The sequence below is a fragment of the Rhinolophus sinicus genome, linkage group LG06 (genome assembly GCF_036562045.2).
Source record: "Rhinolophus sinicus isolate RSC01 linkage group LG06, ASM3656204v1, whole genome shotgun sequence".
Taxonomy (NCBI): Eukaryota; Metazoa; Chordata; class Mammalia; order Chiroptera; family Rhinolophidae; genus Rhinolophus; species Rhinolophus sinicus.
Window position 1 is genome coordinate 138121666 of NC_133756.1, and position 24747 is coordinate 138146412.

Sequence of the window (24747 nt, forward strand, 5' to 3'; positions counted from 1 at the left end):
CTTTTGTGATTCCATACAAATCTGGTGATTTTTTGCTCTATTTCTTTTGAAAATGTCATTGGGATTTTGATTGGCATTGTATTAAACCTATATATTTCTTTGAGTAATATGGCCATTTTAACTATGCTGATTCTTCCAATCCATGAACGTGGAATATCTTTCCATTTCTTTGTGTCTTCCTCAATTTCTTTTTTTAAATTTAATTTTATTAAATTTATTGGGGTGACAATTGTTAGTAAAATTACATAGATTTCAGGTGTACAATTCTGTATTACATCATCTATAAATCCCATTGTGTGTTCATCACCCAGAGTCAGTTCTCCTTCCATCACCATATATTCGATCCCCCTTACCCTCATCTCCCACCCCCCACCCCCCTTACCCTCTGGCAACCATCAAACCAATTATTTTTTCATTGTCTAATAGTTTTGCTTTTGTGTTTGAAGCCATATGGTTTGAAACATAAAATATATGACTTTTATAAATTATAGCTTTATTTTTATGTAATATGTCTCTTTAATATTTTCTTCCTCCTAATATGAAACTCCATCTTGACTGATTAATATTGTTAGACTTGCTTACTTTTGAATTTGCTTTTACCTGGAATCAGTTTGATAATCACTTTATTACTTTGACTTAAGTATTTGTATTTATTACAAAGTACATAACTTGATTTTAATCAAATATGTCTCTGTCTTTTAGTGGAAAAATCAGTCTGTGTATATTTGAAATATTGGCTGGTATTTTTGATTTACTCATTCCATTTTGCTTTGAATTTGTTATTTATGTCCATTGAGTATACATTTTCCTTATTTTTTCCTTGTTTGATCCAAGTGCAATATATTTCATTTATTTTCTCCTTGGACAAATTTCAGGGTTTTTTTTTTCCCATTCATTAAATATTACATTCATATTTCTTGTTCTCATAATCAGATGCTTTAAAACAAGTTATTTTGTTTGTTAATGTACATGCTTCTATTTGCCTCTTGTTTGATCACCTAGCCAATAAAAGGTCTTAAGATTATTTTTACTTTCCAGTTTTCCTTTCTCATTCTCGCATCCCTCATTATACTCCTGTAACACTTTTACTTCCCCACTCCCAACTACCTGGATTTGTTGAGAGAATCGATAACTAATAAGAATTTGTTTTATATTATTTCCTTCCTCTTTAATATCTTTTTATAGCTCTTATAAGTGTCCCTGGAAAGTGTATTATTATTAGTGTTATTATACTTGAATTTAATTAGATAAATAGATAAACATTTGATACTACTATATTTTGCTCTTTTTATTTTACCTTATGGTCTCTCTTCTGATTCATTTTTTCTTATTCAGTAGTCTTTCCTTAAGTGTTTATTCAAACAAATTATGTAAATTATACATTCCTCAAATTATTGAAAATCCACATGTCTTCCTGTACTTAAGAATAAATTATATGTGGTCTAAGTATGTGATTCTAGGATGAAGTCATTTTTATCATCAATCTAAAGAAGCTATTCTAGCTTCCAGCATTGCAGATTTTAGAAATCTGATGTCACTCTCTCTTCTCTTTTCCTTAGCCAATATTTTACTGATTCCTAAGTGACAAAATCTAATTTGGGGATTGGAAAATGTAGTCACTAAAGTTAACAGGCAAAATTTTCTGAAAGGAACCATATGCAAATCCCTGTTTTTATTGTATAAAATGTAATGGTATAATTTTGTTTTACCAAATGTTCAACCATTGTTTTACAATAGAACACCACAAACTTGGAACACTTAGAACTGGGCTTGTATAACCATTTTCTATGTACTCTTAAGTAATTAAAAAGATGCACTGTTTCTTCTGGTATAAAGCTTGCAAAAACTAAAAATATATATCCTGGTTGAATTTGGCACATAGATTCCCAAGTATATATTTGTTAATGTACTGAAAAGAAAATACATAGCTTTTTCCTATCACTTGTAGAAATTATAGGAAGAAGGAAGTACTTTATATGATTTAAAGTATAATTGCTGAATGTTTTTCAAGGTGACACGATGTCATCAATTATTCAGTGATGCTAACAGATTCTTTAGATTTACTTTCATGAATGCAAAGGCTCTAACTGACATGTTGGTTATTGATAGATAAATGGTTTCAAGTTGCCAATATTGATTTTTAAATAAATTTAGTGATGGCTCATTAGTTAAATAATTAATTCAATATTTTCATGTTATAACTTTGTTTGGGCAAACTGTTTTTTTTCTCTTGAGAACAGTACAGTGTTTAATTTTAGACTTCACTCAAGGTCAGATTCCCACAAAGCTTCTCTTTGTAAAATTTAATCAAGAGGATTTTCTGTACTATTTCCACTATTTCCTTTCAGAGGACAAAGAAGAATAACCCTGGTCAAACCAGCAATAAACTCAGAACACATGAAGTTCTCTTCCAGCAGACAAGAATCTTAGAATATAAGAGGTATCTAATCCATGAGTCTTATTAGAGATGAGACACCTTGGGCCAGGAAGGCAAAGTTACTTTCACACTGTTTGACAACATGCCGGTTTATACACCAGGGTAAGTGTGTAGGCTGTACACTCCCCAGACAATACCCTCCTTCCATATTTCTCTGCTAGGTTAAAATGGTGGCCTCCATGGCTAAGTGACAACTTTTTTTTTTTTTTTTTTCAATTTCAAAGCTGAGCTCTTATTGGATTAAGATGGCATGATGATGTTTTGTATCCTAATTATTTTTAAATATTTGTTATCATTTTGTATTTCTTTTTTATATTTATTCTGCTGACATAAGTAATACATATTTGATGGATAAAGTGTCCAAACAAGGACACTTTTAAAAATCTGAGGCTATTAATTACACTGTGACAAAAGGCAACCCAGAACATAAGGTCCCTCTAGGAATGAACGGAGATTAAGGTTAAAATATTGGTAAGCAAAGTGAAAAAAAAAAATCAATTCACTCATATCTCCTCCAAGCAGATTTAGCTATATTTTGAGTTGTATCATTATAGATATATCTATGCATATGTATATTTTGCAAAAAAATTGATCTTGCACTGCAATCAACTTTCCAGCCTGCTTTTATTAATAAACAATGTATACAGAGCCTTTATTGCAGTAAATAAATATCTATACACACTGTCTTTTTAAAGGATTGCTTAGTATTACATTGTTAATCTCCAGACACATCCCTTGTTCCAGCTGAACTGGTTATGTTCAAATAGAGAACACAGTGTGTTCATAACCAATCACTCCAGCTACTCAGGGATCAAGCATGTATTATCTCCGAAAAGTAAATAGGTAATTATAAAAACTACCTTCATTCCCACCTTCCTGCTAGCAAACATCCAAACAGCCAATACAGCATCAAGCTATCAGAACAGATATTAGCCATGAAAAACTAGTACCACCACACCCAGAACTCCAACTGAGTATCATCTTTGCTCAAAAGTGTGCCAATTCACCCAAATGTGGTATAGTGGTTGATATGACCAGGGTTGATATGAACAGTTGAAGTGCTTACTTCCCCCACTCTCAACTGAGTTGACATGGAAAATAAATCAATGATTATTATATTCTTAAATTTAAAACAAAACCAAAAAAAAGGCAAGAACAGTCTTTATGAAATCATCTGCCTGGAAGAAGTAAATCACAAAGCAATGAAAACTATAGTCTTGCACACAAATCTTGAAAGGCAATTATTATACGGGACTTTATTTGACTGTCTTATTATTAGACTACTTTGACAAATATAAAAACATAGCTGAGGATGGTGGATGACCGTTTATTCAGCAAATGTGTATTTGATTAGCTTTTATGTGTCAAATGATCTTTTAGGAGCTGTGAGAAATAGAAAAATGAGTCAATACAAAGTCTTCCTTAAAGTATTTCTTCTGAACTAGGAGAAAAGTATGATCCTACTTTCAAATGCTTATATGTATAACACATGGTAGAAACATAGTAAAAATGCCATGGAATGAGGTTATTCATATTCTATAGTCATTAGAGTAAGTTAAATCCACGTCTAACTGGCTTTATAGTAGGTGGGTGTGGATAAAGGAAGCCTTCATCTAGGAAATGGCATTGCTCTGGGGCCTTGAGGATGGGTTAGACTTGAGAAAACTTATGAATAGGATGGGAGTTTTAGGATGAGGATTCCAAGTGGAGAACACAGCAGAACGACAAAAGCAGAGCACCCTATGAGGAAGAAAACCATTGTAGAATCAGAAGAGTTTACAAAAGAGTCTTAGAAACAAGATTGGAAAGTACTGAGTGCAGATCATGGAGCTCCCTGAATGGTAGAACAGTAAAGATGGACTTCAGTCAACAGGGAACTTAAAGAAGTAATACAAGTTTTCAGCAGGGCCATAAGATACAAAATGTGATTTAATCCATCATCACCTACTCTGTCCCACACATCTGCCTCCTCTCTCTCTCTCTCTCTCAAAACTTTATTTATTTTTATGAATGAAAAAGGCTGATTTTCTCTTTTAATTTTGATCAATGTCATACACTGTCATTCAGCATCTATTCTGTCCCTCTTACTAAAGCACCCTTTTTTATTTAAGGCAAACATGTACCTAGGTAAAAACCTCCCTCTTCCCAGCATACGAGGTCTGCTAATTAAGTTCACAAACTTGTTGCAGTGATGTTGCTGAACTTTTTTGATACCAGACGGATTATTCATTATGAATTTGTACCAACTGGACAAACAGTTAACCAAATTTACTATTTGGAAGTGCTGAAAGTGCTGCATGGAAAAGTTAGATGACCTGAACTTTTCACCAACAATTCATGGCTCTCGCATCACTACTATACACCAATTATATGACACTGTGTGTGAAGGAGTTTTCAGCCAGGAAACAAACAACTGTATTGGAGCACCCTCCCTACTCACCTGATCTGGCCCCCAATAACTTCTTTCTTTACCTGAAGATAAATTAAATAGTGAAAGGAAGACATTCTGATGCTATTCGGGACATCAAGGATAATACTATGACATCTCTGATGGCCATTCCAAAAAAGAGTTCCCAAATTGCTTTGAAGGGTGGACTAGACGCTGGCGTAAGTGCATAGCTTACCAAGGGGAGTACTTCGAAGGTGACCATAGTGATATTCAGCAATGAGGTATGTAGCACTTTTTCTAGGATGAGTTCATGAATTTAATTGACCTCGTAGACTCCTTTACTCAGGGGATGGATTACTAAGTGAGCTGTAAGGATAGCCTAATTGGTGGATTTTTATAACTGACATTGTTTTTTCCATGTTTTTTTTTTTCCTGTTAAAATGTGGGTGGACTTAGCTAACACATACTGTTTTTTTCTCCTTTTTTTTTTAATTTTACTTTTTTATATTAGTTTCATGTGTACAAAACAACATAATGATTGGACATTTACACCCCTTACAAAGTGATACCCCCAAGTCGACCACCCCTGTGACATTGTACTTAGCTGTTACACTACCATTGACTATATTCCCTATGCTGTACTTTACATCCCAAGTAAATATACCGGAGGGTCAAAAAAAATGTATACAAGTGTATACAAAACATTTTGGTCAGTGTTGCTCAAGCAGGAGTTTGCCATAATCAGAAGTGTCTGGACGCTGATGGTAACTACTTTGAGCACCTCTTGTAATTGCAGAAGTCAGATGTGACTTGTATTCATCTTTTGTTATCGGTATATATTGAGTATTACAATTTTGATTTTTTTTCCTTTCTTAAAATGTGTATACATTTTTGGCACCCTCTGTATATACATATGTACATATATATTTAATTATAGTTGATATTCAGCATTATTCTACTTCAGCTTCAGGCGTACAGCACAGTGGCCACGCATCTGTACAATCTATGAAGTGATCCCGCTGCTAAGTCCAGTGCCCATCTGGCACCCTACATAATCATGATTGATTATTTTCCCTACACTGTATTTCAGATCACTGACTATTTTGTGACTACCAATTTGTACTTTCTAATCCCTTCACCTTTTCCCTCATCCCGCAACCGCCTCCCATCTAGCAACCATCAGTTTGTTCTCTGTGTCTATGAGTCTATTTCTGTTTTGTTTGCTAATGTGTTCTTTGGATTCCACATATAAGTGAGATCAGATAGTATTTGTCTTTCTCAGTCTGACTTATTTCACTTAGCATAATATTCTCTAGGTCCATCTATGTCGCTGCAAGTGATAAGAAATTTTGGTACTTTTATACAATGGACTATCACTCTGCTATAAAAGGGTCATCTGCCTTCTCTTGAAGCTGTCTTCTTAAGCCAGCATTGTGTCTTCCTGTCTCTTCAAAATACCCTATGGTAAGACCACATCAAGCTGGATTCAAAGAAGGTAGAGGTTGCTAATTTTCCTGCATTGCTTTCTCTTATTCTTATATCCATCAGGAATGTCATTTCAGAAGGCTTCTGTGAACATACACTCTGGATATCAGCAGGACTAATCTGCTTAATTTTGTTGTTGTGCTGTCACATATGGCCAGGAACCACAGGCTTTTGGGGAAGCAATTGTTAAATTGTACTCCACCCTCGCATTTATCACATGTTTTTTTGAAAAACTTGTTTGTGTCTATAATATAGTATGGATAGCAACTAGAACCCAGAAAGTACTTAATATATTAATCTAAATATATAAATATAAATAAAATTTTAAAATATGAAATATTGTAATATATTTTCCTTGCTTTACATAAGAAAGAAGACAATCGCTCAGGGCACTACACAATCATTTACAAATTTTAAATTCATTGCTTTCTTTACTTATTTATTAGTAAGCATTTATTAAGCTTCTGTGGCAGGAACTGTAATGTTTTTTGAAAAAAACGATTGTAGGGACAGAGCCCCAGCGAGCAGTTTCTAGGCTCTCGACCTCATGTGGAAAGGTCCTGGCTTGGGTAGTAGCTGTAACTCGTTGGCCATCAGCCGTAACCAGTTAGCCATTAGCCACTAATATAACTCATGGCTACACTAGCAAACACATATTGAGGCTAGCACGTGCGGTTAGCAAGCGGATTACATTGAGGATTACATTGTGTTGATCCTACTTCCTGTGTCTGGGCTGGCCACCAACGTGACTGGAGTGCAGGAAGACCTCTCGTTGGGGTACTGGAGGATGTTTGCTTTTGTGTCTCGACCAGCCGCCATCAAGATTACAGTGGTATGACTCCCCTATCTATGGCTCTGTTGGTGTTCCTTTTTGGCCTCACCATATCCTGCATTCTTGTGAGGGGAGAGAGAGGTGAGACTCCGCATGACTAAGATACATACTCTACAGTCATTCTTCTCTCAGGAAGACCATAGTCTCCCTCTGATAATGTCTCCAAGAAGATATCTCTCTCTCTCTCTCTCTCTCTCTCTCTCTCTCTCTCTCTCTCTCTCTCTCTCTCTCTCTCTCCCTCTCTCTCCCTCTCCCTCTCCCTCCCTCCCTCTCTCTCCCTCTCCCTCTCCCTCTCCCTCTCTGTCTTCCCTCCTCTTTGCAGATAAATCCATTACCAACATGATTTGGCTATTTCACTTTGCCCATTAATACCTTATGTAACTTGGTTCTAGAAAGGAAATAACTGCAAAGAGATTTTCTATTTCTATTTCTGTCTCCATTTAGGCAAAGAGAAGCAGACCTGCCAATTTCAATTTCTATTAAGTCAAAGATACAAGATGTAAAGAGGCTGTGACAGAACTCCTGTAGCACCTATGACAGAGCACAATGTAGGGAAGCTCACAATTGCCTAAGCTGAGGTTCATATATCAGAAATCATTTTAAAAATTATATATAAATTTATTTATTTAAGTACAGTTGGTATACAATATTACATTAGTTTTAGGTGTACAATATAGTTATTTGACATTTGTATACCTTACAATGCGATCACCACACTAAGTCTAATAATAATGTCACCATGCAAAGTTATCACACTTCTATTGACTATATTCTGCTTCACCTTTTTCACACATCAAAGCAACAAAAAGCCTCCCAGTGATGTAAAGAATAGAGTCCTTACTTCTTCAGGAAGCAAAAGTTAGCACAGGGCCTGATAAATTAATTACTTAGGAGGACAGGAGACAGGTGGTGAGCTATGGGAGGGCGAATGCAGCAGAAATCGCAACGAGAAAAAAAAGCCAGAGTTCAAAACTGAAAAAGAAAAAAATGCAACTGTACAAAGATACATATGGAGGGAGTTTAAAGCCATATATATATAATAAATATTATATATATATATATATATATATATATATATATATATATATATATTAGAAAGTATGAAAATGACAGAAAAATATGGAGGTATACAAAAAAATTAACCTCAATCCTAACTTACAAAAATAATTATTCTGGACATTTTGATATTTCTTTCCAGACTTTTTTTTTTTTTTTTTTTTTGAAAAACATAGTCAAGATCATACTATATATATTAATCATGCTCCCTCATTGAAAATTTTATAAAATAAATATTTTCTCATTATTAAAATTTGAAGATGTTTGAAACCAAAAGCAGAAAAGAAAAAAAAAAAACAACAATCAATTTAGCCTTCCTTAATGAAACTAATATTTGTTCCTAAACTTCCTATAGTGGAGCTGTCAGTATCAAAATATTTCCTTTTTATCAGATCAGAGGAAGATTTATTTTTCAAGAAGGTTGTGGGGACAGAGCCAGGAGAGCAGTTTCCAGGTTCTCAACCACAGGTGGAAAGGTGCTGGCTCAGGTAGTAGATGGCCATCAGCTGTAACTAGATGGCCATCAGCTGCAACCAGTTAGTCATTGGTCACTAATATAACTGCCGTAGCTACACTAGGGGGTTGGTTGGTTGGTTGGCAGAGAAGCACACAGCGGATTGCAGCTAGCAAGTGAGGTTAGCAAGTGGATAGCAGATTGCTGATCCTGTGGATCCTACTTCCTGTGTCTCGCCTGGCTGCCAACAGGACTATGGTGCAGGAAGACCCCTTGCTGGGGTACTGGCGGATGGTTGCTTTCTGTGTCTCCACCTGCCACTGATGAGAATATGTAAGTACCTTGGCTGTGAGTCACTATTGTTCCAGCATGGTACCCTGAGAGATCCTAGCTGTTCCTAGGAAGTGTGACTGTGCCCAGACAGACTGATGGTACCCTGAAAAACCCTGGCTATGCCCAGAAAGTAGGTGGACATTGAGGGATACCCCCTGGGACATTACTTGAACTGGACTGAAATTTTTTCTTGTGAGCTGGGTTCCTCACATAGGGCCCCTCATGGAAGATGCTTGTTGCGTAGATTGTGAGGCAAGACCCTGGAGGGGTGGAGTGTGGGGACAGAGCCAGGAAAACAGTTTCTATGCTCTCAACCTCATGTAGAAAGGTAGTGGCTCGGGTAGTAGATGGCCATCAGCTGTAACCAGTTAGTCATTAGCCACTAATATAACTGCTGTGGCTACGCTAGGGGATTGGTTGGCAGAGAAGCGGACTGTGAATTGTGGCTAGCAAGTGCAGTTAGCAAGCGGATGGCAGATTGCTGATCGTGTGGATCCCACTTCCTGTGTTCTGCCCAGCTGCCAGCGAGACTGGGGTGCAGGAAGACCCCTCATTAGGGTACTGGCGGATGTTTGCTTTTTTGTCTCGACCAGCCGCCATCGAGAATATAGTGGTATGACTCTCCTATCTATGGCTCCATTGTTGTTCCTTTTTGACCTCACCATATCCTGTGTTTTTGTGCAGGGAGCTGGAACTGAGTCCCTACATTACAAAGATCTTTGCTCAAACCCCTCTTTCTGAATTCCCCACTTCCAAAACATACACACTGTCTCCCCCTTCTCTCTCTCTCTCTCTCTCTCTCTCTCTCTCTCTCTCTCTCTCTCTCTCTCTCCCTTCTCTTTGCATTGCCTTTCCTGTAAAGCAGATGGTGCTTGAAATTTCCTAGGCCCCTCACAAAGCTGTTCCTCCAGCAACCTTCCCTAAAACAAGCAAACATGTTCTTCGAATCCCCTGCTAGTCAATCTGTCAGTCCTGCCTAAAATGTTTCTAATTAAAAGTAATCAAATTTATGAGAAGATAATGTAATCATAGCTGCACTGCAGAGGTTAAGGTGCAATGGTGTTATAATACTATTTTGGGGGGGATTAATTTCTAATGAGGTTCAAATTTTTAACTCATTTCTAGCTCCAGCATTCACATCCTTGCCTCCTGCTGGGTGGTGGGTTAGGGAGTTGGTTGAAGACAATCAGACATCCACAGAAAAAATATCAGACATCAGCAGAAAGAAGAGGTTTTAGAAAATTGAAGATGATACCTGTGCCTGGAAGTGTAGATTCAGAGGTTTTGAATTCTTTCAACTGTTCCTTCTGATCATAAACTGAATTAGTGCTCATGTTTCGAAAATATTTCTGACTCGAATCCCAGTGATTCAAAAAGGTTTTAAAAAGAAAATCAGATCCTCAAAGGTCATAATTATAGTAATAGTATCTCATATTTATCAGGCATTAATTTCCTGCTATGAACAACTACTAAAATCCATGATGTAACTTAATCCCCACCTAGGAGGATTAGGTTGTATTAGAATCCGATGAGTTGGTTGTATCAGAATGATCTTATGAATTGAGCTGCATTAGAATTTTAACTGCAATGAACAAAACATAACAAAAACACCTTCAGACAAATCATTTATTGCTCAGGGTTTCAGTGCTCTCTTCTATAAAATATCTCTAAAATGCATCTTTGTGGATATGGTCTCTGGTGTTCGTTCTGTATCTTCAGTAGGAGATAACCTTACATGGAGATCGTTCTTCATAACCAAGTATTTATTCAGTGCCTGCATATTGAGCTCTTACTGATTGCTCAACATTTTCCTTCTGGAAGCACCATTATCCTTCATTAAAGAAAGTTACACATTCTTTGCTATACTTCCCATTGAGAGTAGCATCCAGTTTCTCTCTTCTTGCTTCAGATGACTTCAGTCCCAGTCACTGAAAACTCAAGAGAGACTCTGAGTCAGAACCACCAGGCTGAGCCTAGTCAACCTATACAGTGCCATGAGAGAGAGTAATAAAGTGTAGTTTGCAGCCTTTACTTTCAGCGTGATTTGTTATGCAGCCACATAAAACTGGAACATCTGCTTGTTCAAAGCTGTATTCCCTTTGCTGACTTTGTATCATGCACCACAGGGAACATCAGAGACCATCCTATAGCAGCTCAACCTGTTCGAGTTCTGAAAATTTTGAATCTCTGCCTCTCTCTTTCTCATCTGCCTTTATTTGGATCCTTCTCCAGATTCTGAGTTGATTTCACAAACCTTCAAAACTCAGGCAACAATAGACTCTTTTGTTGTGTGTCTGTTCAGTAATAAGTTACATCTTCCAGGAGGAATTTATGAGGTTTGAATGAGGCAGCAGTGAGCGATAAGAGGAAAAGGGACTGTACTGAAAATGTATTGAGCTGACTCCTAATCCTTTATTAGCTCCTGAGATTTGGACTTTCGAAATGTACCTCACCTCTTTGGGCAGCAGGTCCTTTCACTTTCAAATAAGATGTTGGTTTATGTTATCTTGAAAATTCTTCCTTGTCAGGGCCTTAGTTTCCTTTATAATATTAAAATAATAAGCCACCTACTTTATAGGACTTTTATGAAGTTTAAATGAAGTATCATGGATAACTTTCTTTTCAGCATCTGTAATAAGTGGTCCAATGTCACTAGCATATATGAGTCAAGGTCTCAATAGGTCAAGCACAAGAGGACTCAGTGCAATGCACTAGACATTTAACATAGCTCATGTATTAAAATCATTCTACTAGACAAGTAGAAGCTATCCATATTTTTCATATTAACGTTTAAGAGAGAAAGATGCAAAATGTCCCCACATCAGTCATTGCATTCTTCTCAGAGAAGACCCCTTTTGTAAGTGCCAGTGTTTACAGACCAACTTCTATAAAATTAATGCTTATGCCCAGACATAACAGCCAGACTCAAAACTTGAAAAAGAGGGAATTACTAGCGGCTCTGGAGATTTGTTGGGATTTACTCACTGTCATTAAGACAGGTCCTTTCCTCCCTCTCCCAGCAAACCCCGCGCAACTCCCACCCACGCTGCGGCATTGGAGGCAGGGGATGCGGGGTTATTCCGCAAGTAGCCACTAAGGGGAGTTGGACGCTGGACCGCCCTCAGATGTTGCCATGACAACACTGGGCGCGCAGCCTTTGGAGCGATGCGCTCGCTAAAGCCGGTGTCGGGTTGCAGCGCGCTCGCGAGGCTCTGGGAGTACTTGGAGCCAGGGATCCTCTCAGAGAGTCTGGCTACTGTTCCTCCGTCTCCCCCTAGGACAGCTTCCTAACCCGGCGGGGACGCAGAGTGAAAATGGTTCACCATTCAGGCTCCATTCAGTCTTTTAAACAGCAAAAAGGTCAGTTGGAATCGCCCCCCCTCCCTGCGGGTGTCACGTCCCCCTCTGCATGCCCTTGCAGTTGTGTAGGAGCATCCTTTGCAGGTTAATGCAACGCAGAGGTGAAGAACTCTGTGAAGTTTTTGTTTGTTTGTTTTTGTTTTTGTTTTCAACTGTTCTTTGTTTTAATGCCTCTTCACTCTGCATCTGAGATGAGTCTGATTTCTGAGCCTCTGCACGGTCCTTGGGAGAAGCCGAATTCTTCATTTCAGGGACTTGATTTAATATGTATTTGTGCTAAGACTGTTCAAATGCATTACGGTAAGCCAGTTTAGTAGGGTTGTCCTACCAGCTCTGAGGTTTGAAGACAGAAGTATTGGACATGTTTGCCCCAGTCAGTGATTCAAATGGCTAATAAGCTTCACACAAGCAGATCTCCTATTTGAGAAGCTTTTACACAATCATAGGATAAATGCATTTTTGGAGAATCCCAGAAGTTAATCTGTGGAAAGGGCTCTGAAACTTTCTTGGAAAACTTTATTTTTTGTCCTTGTCCAATGCTTGATTCTGGGTTTCAGTTTTTTGTATTTATTAGTAGGTTCTGTTTCTAGGGGCTTTATATTATCTCCTTTAGCTTCTAGTTCAAGTTTCTCCCAGGATATAGTAATAAGAGGTTGTATGTTCATAGTCAAATCAAGAATTTTTCCAAGTTATCCTCTGTTCCTTATTTTGTTTAAAAGGCTTTAATGGAGTGCATTTATCTTGAGGCATATTCCCAGTTTGCTGGAGTTCGTCCAAAAGTCATTTATAAATTCAATAACATTGCCATTTTATTAAATTTGTAATGGTAATTATGCCATAGTTGACCATATGCTAAGATATGTGAATTCTGGAATGGTAAATTTGCTCATTCAAAGTGAAGTAAATAGTTACTTAAATATTTCAACTTCTCCCCCCCATAGATGTTACATATGTTTGTGTGTGTGTGTGTGTGTGTGTGTGTGTGTGTGTGTGTATGGTCAACAGTTGTTTCTGTGTAGATCTTTGACTTTTTTTTAAGCAAGATTGGATGGACACACCAGGGTTAATTTAGTAGGGATTCCTGTATTAATCAGATTCTTGGACTGAGTGAGCTTTGAATTCCATACATTTATACTATGTTCAAGATCTCTAGGTTCTTTCAAAAATATGTTGAAGTTGAGAGTGGATCAGAGTGGGGTGAGAAACTGTCTAGGTAGGCAGAAATTTCAGCTAGTATCAGTCAATTCTACTTCAAGTCTAAATGTTCCAAAGAAAGTTAAGTTGCTTGAACAAGTTGTGTTCTCTTTAATCATTATTTTAAACACATACAAACTTTCAAAATGAAAACAAAGATTATAGGAACTTTGCATCAGCTTCATACAATTAACATCTTCCTCTAATGCATGGTTATGTGAACTCATTTCTTAGATCTGGAACCTTGAAATTGCCCCCACACAATTTATTATGTATAGATAATATACGGTGTTTTTAAAAGTAAACAATTGCCAACTTTAGGACTGTTGACTGGCCAAAATAACTCTCCAGTAAATCTACCAAAAAGTGCTTTATTCAGGAAAAGAAAAAAGAAACGAGACCACCCCAGCAGTGTGTGAACGCACACCTCAGGTTGGAAGGCCAACTGGCTGCACACCTGCAAAAAGAGAGCAGAGTGAGTTCCCAAAATGGCTTCTCTCTATATATGAATCCCTTCCCCAGAAGTTACCACAAAGCTTAACAGGAAGTCAGGACTAGAGCGGTAACAAAGGGTCTAGCTCCACCTATAGTCCTTCCCGATCTATGGTCAATCCTCTTAAGATGCCAGTTCACTTTTATCAGGACCAACTGTCATTGTTCAATGTGAGTGATAAAAAATTTTGCAAGTCCTGGCATTTCATATTGTTTCTTTTGTGATGCATTGTGAGCCATTTATTTTCAAGTCTTCCTTTACTTTTTGACATAAAAGGCAACATTAGAAGAGGGATAAACATGGAGAAGAGGAGGGATAGGAAGAAAGTACCATTAAAATGGTTCTGCTTAATTCCTTCTTAACCCTGAATGGGCCTTCAAAAAAGACACACTGATCTGAGGATTAGCTATTTTAATTTTTCAAAGAGAAAGAAGCAAAATAATATTTGAAACATTTTCTGACACAGAAACATTAGACAGAAAACTTACATGGGTTCTTTTCACCATAATATTATCCTAAAAACTGCACACTAAAGGCAGAGAAAAGTCTGTATTGGAACTCTGGAATCCTAAATTGTAAGCTTGCTTTGATAACTAGCTTAAAAATGTTAACTTCTTCAGACTTGCTTCATGTAGAATATGAAGATTGAACTCCAGACCTCTTTGGCCTTTTCTATCTCTCTTCCTCTGTTTTATGGGGAAGGGTAGGTGGCAATGTAACAGCAGAAAAGATTTCTTCCTGAGCCAGATACAGAGGAAAGCACTGCTTTTAGTTCACTTTTAGGAAATAATTTAGCTGAGTAATCCAGTTTATGGGGAGACTGATTTTGCTTTAACCCAGTGAGGTCAATGTATTTTTTTGATAATTTTAAATTTATAATGCATAGAATTAGCTTGACATATCCAGAAAACACCTTTATTAGAAGATAAAAAATTTCCACCCTCACTTGGAAAACAGACACACTGTATTTAAATACTACTGAAGGCATGGAGATTTTCCTATGTGCATGAGAACTTGTCACAATTCATCTCTGATCCAAATCCCCTCACTGATATTACTCAGTCTTTTTCAACAAATTAGTACAGCTGTCAAAATAGTTATCTGTAAAGTGAAATATTATATGTAAAACCAAATTTCTTCGTTAATTTAATCCATGGTCTTCATTTTTAGCCCTGGATTTTAATCATCCGCATCCTACTTACAAGTTATCTTCTTTTACATCTGTAAGCCTCAGCCACCACTTCTTTGAAATGAAGATAATAATATCTACCTTGCCGAATTGTAATATACGTAGCAGTTTGTCTGGCACATAATTGGGGCTCAAGAAATTGAGTGAATAATTATAATAATAGTAGTTATTATTCTTTTTCCCAGTTCATCCATCTTTTGTTGATTCCTTAGGAGTCAAAGAAACCCTTAATGCTTCTCTTGTAATTTTTTGTCCTTCGTTTTCTGTTTTTCTTCTCACTCAGTTTTATTTCTTAGGGGGTCATCTTAAGGAAAACAGTGGATTCCAGACCATGTAAAGATAGTTCCTTACAATAGTCTTGAGTTACAATCACAAACTACCCAATTCATCTGACCCCCCACGCCCAGGGAAACTTCCAAAATTTCCATAAACTTAGATATTCAATTCATTTCATAATTTTAAAATTCCATTGCAAAGAAATGATATTTATTCACTCTCCACTTAACCCATATTTATCAAGTTCTTGCTGTGTGCCAGGCACTGTGCTTCGTGATGGTATATCGAGAATACGTTTGTTCCTGAACCTACTGCTGCAAAAACCTCCTGCTTTAGAGAACTTTGTAGAGTAGGAAATCTGAGAGCTTTGCTAAAAGCAGCCTTTGCATGAATTGTAGGCAACTGCATTTTGCTGGGAAGATGTTGACATTTAGCTTCTTGGCAGAGCCAATTAAGTTGTGTTTTCTGGAGAAGACATCCACATATATTTTTGAATTTTTATTCCACTTTAATTAAATTCTAGATTGCTTTATTAAGAAGCTTAATAAGTTAGGAACTAAAAACTGAGAGTCCCTAGTTGGGGAGGCAGTTTATTTCTTAAGTCCCAAGGGGAAATTTGAATGTATCATGCTTACAGACAATGGGTAGTGTGTGTTTGTCTTCGCTTTAGCACATATGGGAGAAACACATTAGCTGGTAAATCAGCAGTGATTTCTGGTGGAAGTCCAACGGTGCTTCCCAGCCTGGCTTGCTCTGTTTCACTTGATTTGAGATGGATTCATGCGTCATACAAGTGTGGGTGAGAAAAGGACAATGCTAGCTAGTTCTGGCTTCTGGTAGCTGATATTTACCAATACATCTATCTAGCAAGACTTTCAGGGAAACCATAGGTCACGCCAAACACAGCCCTCCCAAAAGGCTGGGGCTCAGTGGGATCTGCTGAAGCTCTTAAGTGATTCATCCTTATCCTAAAGGACATTTGTTTAAACATGAAAAGGGTGCTTTTATTAATTCCATAGAATCAAACACCTCCTACTCAAATAAATGGTTTAATAATAAGAATCTTTACACTTACTTCCCCATAGGGATTTGTAGACCATAAAATACTTTCATTCTCTTTTTCTCTAAAGCATTCACCATTGCAGGTGCCCACCTGTAAAGCTGCTTAGCAACCATCCTGTTTTGTGCCCCATTCCTACTTCACAATATCCAGAAGGGACGATGTTGGGGGACATACATACTTTCAGAATCTCTGATACACACTGTTTAAGCCTCCTTTTCCCCTCACTGATATCTTCAGGATCTAGAACCTTTCTATACTCTTCTGTTGGTGAAGCCAGAAACAAACCTGAAGCCATTAACAGAAATCCATTCATACATGTATATTAGCTCTCCCTGGTATTTTGGCAGTCTGTTCTTTTATTTGTGACTGATAAAGAGAAGGCATTGTGTCTTGTTATAATACTTCTCAGCTGTATAGGAAAAAGCATCGGGGAGATATTTTAGGGTCAGAAATTATACTTCTCTTTGGCTAGTACTGAATGTCAACCTGGGTCATGAGAAAGGATTAAGGGTCTGCATTAGAGCCCCTCAGGTTTTCTACCCTGTCCTTAACTTTCACCCTTTCCTTTCTTTCCTTCCACAGGAGGTTTCCCAGATATTTATAATTCCAGTTCTCCATTGGAATCTCTCAGTAAATGCTAGCTAAACTATGGAAAGAGTATAGAGATATTTCAATCCCCAAAGAAAATGCATATATCTGGGACCATTTCTTTAAAAATCCTGCATATCTCAAATGGTCAGAGGAAATACTGTATTTTTTTTTCAAAGTAAGAATATTGTGATTTGAAATGACTTTGAATTAGCAGAAATAATATTTATTATGCAATAAATACATATCCTCTACTTAGGAATGAAGAGAAGTGATCAAGTTTAAAAGAAATTTCATCCAAAGTAATAATGTAAAAAATGTGAGTGTTTTATGGCTATCTAAAAGTTTAGTTATCTAAAACATCACATTTCTTGAGGATTCCAGAGAGCTAAAGTTCTCATTTGAACCTAGGATTTAACATTGTACTCTACATGTGGATGTTACTGAAAAAAAAAAAAAAATTGGCGCTAGATGATTATATCGGGGGTGCCAAAAATATGTATACACATGACTTGTATTCATCTTTTGTTATCGGTATATATTAAGTATTACAATTGTAATACAGTTTTTTTCTTTTTTTAAAATGTGTACACATTTCTTTGACACCCTCTGTATAAATCAAAATATCAAAACAAACCCAAACCTTTAAAAAAGCACAGAAATCTTTAACCTTCTTATCTTTATTATTTTAGTATTTTATAATTGTGCAGATATTTAGAAAATATTAACGTAAAATTTGTAGATTAATGTCAGGTAGTTGTGTTTTGATGACAAGAGCATTGTCTCAAAGTTCCCTGTGAGTGAATCCTATCACTACCTCTGTACTTTTTGTTTATTAACCTTTTCTGAGCCATGGTTTTCTTATCCAAAATCTTGGAGTGGTAATCCCCACCTGTCAGGATTATAATGGGGGATAATCATCACAACAAAAGTAGCAGTAGCAGTTAATATTGTATGGACGTTACAACTACTCACTGTCTCAAAAGCTTAAAAGTCCACCGCATTACTTTATACTCACTAAAGCTTTAGTAGTTAGATATATTATTTTTCCTATTTTCAAAGTGAGGGAATTGAGGTTTCAATGTTATATGCATTTGCCAATTTAGCTCTTAACGAGTGATAGAGCTGGGGTATGAACACAGCCCTTCCGGACTTCAAAGGCTACCTTTCTAACTGCTCTGCATTCCACAAGGAAGCCTACTTACTGCAGGTTCCTTGGAGGAAAAAAAAATAAGTTAGGGAAGAGGAAGACATCTCACTCCCATCTGATTCCCACCACAGCTGTCTGTAGCTTCTTCTCTTGTTCTATTTCTTCTCTTCAAAAATTATCAGAGTTCCAGGCGAAGTTCTATGATTTCCAAGATTGATCATGGGTTCTTCCTTCTGTGTCCTCAGTAAAATGAAAACTTTAGACAGAATAATCTCTGTGATCCCTTCTGACTCTGCAAAGGGATCAAAGGTTACAGACATGTGAAATCACATTCTAAACCTGGCAGTGCATTAGTACGACCAACACTGCCGCCTCTTCAGTTATTGCCTGTCCTCCTAAATTGTACTGCAAAACAGCAATTACTTTAAATTCTGTTTGGTTTTAGCCCAACAGGCATGTAAGAAGCCTGCACCAGCTGCTGGATCCAAGTTCACCAAAGCATGAGTCACCATATTCACCTCCTCACTATAACTGAGATGCAGTTGGCCCTGAGGGAGAGGACTTCCCTGTGGGTGAAATTGGGTGGATGTGAAAGTACATTGCTGCAAAATGTTTTGCAAATACACTGCATCAGTTGTGGTACACATTTTATCATTATATTTCTAGAAAGTTAACAGGCTAACTAAAAGGCTTCTCACAAAAATAACTCCTAAAATTGTATGTATTTTCAGTTTGGCTTTGGAGCACTATTAATAGTAATTTAAAGGTGGGGGAGGGTGACTACTTTGCAAATTTATACACAAGGTCTGGTTTAAACACAGTTTCCATCACTCACTGATGTATTGAGCAGTTTGTTTCATCAACCTTAGCTCATTTCCCTCAACTATAAGATCACCTGTTTCCCAAACTTACAAGATCTAAAGTTCTTGTTAAAATGCAAATTCTTCAGTCCCTCCAGACATAGAATCTCCAGGGGAGGATACTAGGAATTGGTATTCATAACAAACATGCATCCTATGGGATTCTTACAATTGAGCCCATTTGAGCAACAATTTTGTAAAATGGTAATATAACTGTGTAATAAGCACTGAGTGAGATAATGAATTTGAATAGACTGCAGTAAGTTGTAAATAGATGTTCTCTGTTATTAGTAATGACAAACTATATAGATTCTAGAGACACTGAGCTATCTATATACATGCGTGTAGCACAATGCATACTTCAATATATTGCTCACATTAACGATAGTACCCCAGTCCTTCCTTTTCAAGGTTTGATGAGGTTTCTAAATGAGAGTTATTATTTTGCCTCATTTACTAGACATTTCAGTAAATGAGTTATTAAACTTTTAGGGTCAAGCTCTCAGACTTTGTTTTCAGTTGTTCTATAATGACTCTTGTAAATACCCCAAATGATGTCAATTCTTTATCTTCGCTGTAGGTGTTGTAGTTCCCATATTTTACTGTATAACTTTGCAAAAGGAGAGGCTTTGGGGATTACTCTTTTATAATGAAATATCTCAGAATGGCTTTTTAAATGAAATACATGGAAAAATTTTACATTTCTCCTTGATTGATGTAAAGAGAAGGTATGTGTTAGGCTTATTTTTTTTGTAATTCATAGTCATAATTTAAAGTCACTGTCAGAAAGGCAATGTCTGAAAAAAGAAGCAAGAATATGCAATCACATAAAATGAATTGTGTTTGAATCTTAAGACTATTACATAATGAATGATCGTGGGCAAGCTAACTAATTTCAGTGGGTTTCAATTTTCTTACGTATGAAATCAGAATAATAATTCATGCTTTTATTAAATGTTTCTTCTTTGTCAGACACAGTTTAAAGTATTTTGTTTGGAGTAACCCAGTTAATCTTCATAAAAATAAATATATATTAATGTCATTTCATAGATGAGGAAACCGAAGGACAGAAAAGTTAAGCAAGTGTTCAAGGTAACAACCAGTAGTGAAGCCAAGATACTAATATCTGGCAGGTAAAAAGGTTCTGCAGGTTAACAATTGTGTATGCTTAGTTCTTCCTGTAGGGGCCGCTATAGAGTCAGCGCATTACTTGATAACTAGTGTTTTTATAAAGCATCAGTCCTTTTTTTTTTAATTAGTTTCAGGTGTACAAAGGAATGTAATAGTTAGATATGTACACCCCTCACAAAGTGATACCCCCCATCACCTACCCCTTTGACATTATCTATAGCTGTTACAATATCATTGACTATTCCCTATGCTGCGCTCTACATCCCGTGACCATATATACATTTATCAATCTATCGCTTGCCCTTTTTGCTATTTTTCTGATGTTGAAAATGTCTAAGACATTCCAATACGATATATGCTTACAGTTGAAATGTTTCTACAAAACATAAGTCAGGAAAAGCCAAATTTAACAACCTTTTCTTACAGTTAGGCACTTCGGCTGATTTCTTTTAAATTGTGGCATGTCTATGAATTTCAACGTAACAAGGATTTAAATTTAGAAAACAAAATTACCTAAAAATAATCCATATATTGTTAATCTCTGAATTCACATTTACTTCTGATATAACAGTATTCTCTGAATATTCATGATCTGTTACTATGCTTATAAAAATTATAGAGCAGTATTAATCATGGAATGAAAATGTAGAAATGGCAACTAAAAAGAATTTTATTCAGATGGGGTTCCAATTACATCCTCTTCACCACATTTTTTTTTTTTTGCCTATTATAGTATGAAACAAAGGTTTAAGATGTCAGTTACTGAAGTAGACACAAAATTGGAGATGGGACAATAAATTCAAATTTCCTCACTCAGACAAATATTCCCACTTAACATACTGTCTTTGGTATAATGCTTCTTTTCGGCCACTAATATTTTTAATGTTGATTGTCTATTGCTTGCACATTGCTCCAAGATGAGTAAGTTGATGGTTCACACCACATTGAACAGCTTGCAATTAGTCATAACTCTTAACCAGATGTGAAGAAATCACCCACTCAGACATTTTTATGCCCATTTAGACAACATTGCTCCAGAATATAAATCATGGATAGCAGTGAAGTATATAGTCCATATAAATTCATGTTATCCTTAACTTATTCCTACATGCTCTAAAGAACACTATATAATGATATAACTGAACAGTGAGTCATACACAAGGCTATTCTGTCTAAATATAATGTTCAAGTCATAACTCTTAAAAATTTTCCTCACATAATCTGAGACCTGCATGGTCCTTGAGTATCACATTGTCTTTGAGGATGGCATGATTTAATATTAAAAAGTAAAACAGTATGGGGAGAGTCTGCGTCTTTCTCTGCTTCAACCCTAGTCTTGAAAAACCTTACATAGCCAACTGGAAATGTGACTGTCAAGGTTTTATTTGAAATTATCTGATATCCCTTCATTCAACCAAGATAAAAATCCTTGTTGTGAATGGTACCCAACAGATACATAGCTTAATATGTTTGAATTTTATTTCTGCCAATAATTTTTTGTCAGAGTTAATCTATTCTTTAACTTTTCAGTAAATGAAAAGATGTTATCAAATGTTTACTGAACACTGTTTAAAATACCTGTATTAAAGCCGTGGAGGCTTCGTAATTGAATTTACTGCATGCTACTCATCACTGTGTTCTTGGTATGTAGTAACTCATCCAATTCTCTCAGAAACCCATCAAAGAAGGTACTATCAGCTCTATTTTACAGATAAGGAAGTGAAGGCAGATGTGAGGCACAGAGTTTACCCAGTACCATAAGTGTTTAGCGGAGCTAGAATTTAAACCAGCAATATGGCTGTATAGCTTGTTCTCTAAAACACTGTAAGGAAACAGACTAAGAAGTAAGTTGCATATGGCCACATAGCTAATATGTGGCAAACCTGGGAATAAATCTCATGGACTTGCTAATGCACCATGAGGTACATTATGTTTAAGAAGAGTCATTTGTTTCTGCCATAAGTTACTCTGAAAAATGGGATTAGGAAAAATAGTGTACTGGTAAACAGTTAGGATGGACACTCCAGGATATGATCTTCGTGTGTTATCCAAAGTGGAAGGATTATGGGTGCTTATGAAACTTAGTCAGTAACAGGTACAACAGGGATCTCAACAAAGAATATTTCAGAATTTCTGTTACAGCTTGTATCTCACTTTTTATAGGATGGTTACAATATCTGAAGATTTTCTTATCATCCAGAAAGACTCCCTTCCAATCCCATGCTATTCTAAACCACCTTCTTCCAGAGTACCCAACCCCATCTAGTCACAGATCCTCCACCCTCCCCTTTCAAATCTGCATTTGCTGTTTGTAGAGCTATTTCCCCTGGATATGAATAGTGAGTGTTCAGTTTATTTGTATGGGGCATATGTACTGGGATGGGAAATCACAGGGACTCGGAAGCATGATGTGCCCTACTTTACATCCCAGGATTATGTGTTTCAGCAAATACTTACTGAATATCTATGTCCCAGGCACTGTGCTAAACATTGAAAGTATAATAGTTAATAAAATTTGACATCTGCTGAGGAAGCTTTGCTAAAATTTATGTCCTTCTCTGTCAATACTCATGATCTTTCAACACAGAGCTATCTGTTAGCCAATTATTTTTATTGAAAAAATAACTGGCTGTCATCAGTTTGGACACCAGCTTTAGGCATAAAAGTGCTCTTTTGGTCCAGGAATCACTTAAAATTTTGAGAGCAAGCAAACCAGCTTTAAAAACAGGTATAGTCTGCTTTGTCCTTGGAGTGAGCTCCCGGGAACTCATCCAATATTCAAATTTTAAAAAGAAAAAAAAATGTGCTGCCCATGTTAATATTTTCGAAATATTTTAAATAAAATTTCACATGATCTAATTCATATATGGAAGTACTATAAGATAACAGTTGCATGCCACTATCAAATTTTTGATCTGTCACTTACTATCTGTGTCATCCTGAAAGCTTCAAAAATTACCTGAAACATGATTTTTTTTTAATCTATAAAATAATACGTACTTCATATGGCTTGAGTATTGGATGGCGATACACTCGTATGTGAAGCAATTAGGACAATTCTTAGCGACTAGCAAAGTGCCTGTCACAGGATTGGCAGTTAACAAGTATTTAACTACGTTGAGGTTAACCTGTCTTGATCATCAGAAATGTGAATCCAACGATGATGAATACACAGCACATATGCACTGGGTATCTAGCAAGTGCAGTGCAGTATTGATGCCACAGAACAAAAAAGGCAACTATCTGTGTTCCAAATGATTACACCCCTCTTCTGTTCAAGTCCAAACTAGACATCAAATTACTTCTTCACGTGGCATTTTCAGGACAGAGCTCATGTAGAAATATTTCTGTCAAGCTGATTACAGAGTCAGGAATTCATCTCTACTCATTTCCTTGTCGAAAACTAGTCAGTATCACTTCTTCTCTCACATTCTCCTGCTGGCATATGCCCTCCACTTATCAGTCCCTGAAGGAGAGGAAGTACATTTTTCTGCTTTTTATTAGTACTTGTGAGGAAGGAGGTAAAGACAAGGGGGAAAAAAGAGGAATCAAGGTGAAACCCAAAAATTAGGGATTGTATTTTATGATTTGTTGTGGAAGTAACCCAGGTATTGCTTGTTTTGTATCTTGAAAGTCGAGGTATTATTTGCTTTCGTTGAAAATTAATGGATTGTACAACACCTTATACAAAACTATGTGTCTACAGGGAGCAAGAAATGGGTCTTAGGTCAAAAGATCCTGGTTACAATTGAACAATCATTCTCTCTGTCCCTGCTCATTGAGTGCCATTTGCAGAGATGAAGAAAAAGGTATAACTGCTCTACCATCTCAATAATATCCCCCTCAATAAATCCCATATCTTTTTTTTAACATGTGACTTTATATTTAACAAAAATACAAGAAAACAAATCCATTTTATTTACTTTTCAATAAGTTTAAATCCTTGAGGGGAACAGCATTACTCGGATTGTGTGTCGTATGGCCTTAGCAGGAAGGTTGCTTTGGAATTTGGCAGGAACCATGCCACTGTTTCCATGAGCATGTTACCTTTCCCCAGATTACTCTGGTTTTGTTTGGTTTGCCACCAGGAGTCACTGTGTTGTTCTCTGTACACATAAGCACGGCTCTTGGCTAGACAGAATTCAGTTTCATCTCGTGCATAAACACCTTCAGTTTTAAGAAGAGCTGTGGCTCCCTCTGGTTCCAGAGACCCTACTTGTAGCCAGCGAAAATGGCCTTGGACCACTGCCTTCCAGACACATTTGTCATTTTAGAAGTCCTGTCCCCTGCAGGCCTTCACAGGCCCCAAGATGGTGGAAACGAGGAACCAGGGGTTACTTTTCAATACTGTTTTTTTCTGTTTTCTTTCCTCCTTGTCTCATCCCCTTCCTGACAATGAAACAAACATAAACCCAAAATCATCACCACTTAAATGTTTGTGCCTTAAGTATTTTGTG

At 36.7% G+C, this 24747-nt stretch overlaps 1 protein-coding gene across 4 annotated transcripts in view; it reads left to right on the forward strand.

Moving 5' to 3' along the window:
* ANO3 (anoctamin 3) overlaps positions 1–24747 on the forward strand; it is a 331459-nt gene that overhangs the window by 94981 nt on the left and 211731 nt on the right. The window contains exon 1 of one of the 4 annotated variants that reach the window (XM_019749178.2): positions 12139–12346. The exons of 2 other annotated variants lie outside the window; for them this stretch is intronic. In XM_019749178.2, the coding sequence (XP_019604737.1) occupies positions 12301–12346 (46 nt within the window). In that variant the 5' untranslated portion in view covers positions 12139–12300. Of the gene's footprint in view, positions 1–12138; positions 12347–24747 lie in introns of those variants that run through there. One more of the 4 variants, XM_019749177.2, reaches the window with a different exon arrangement.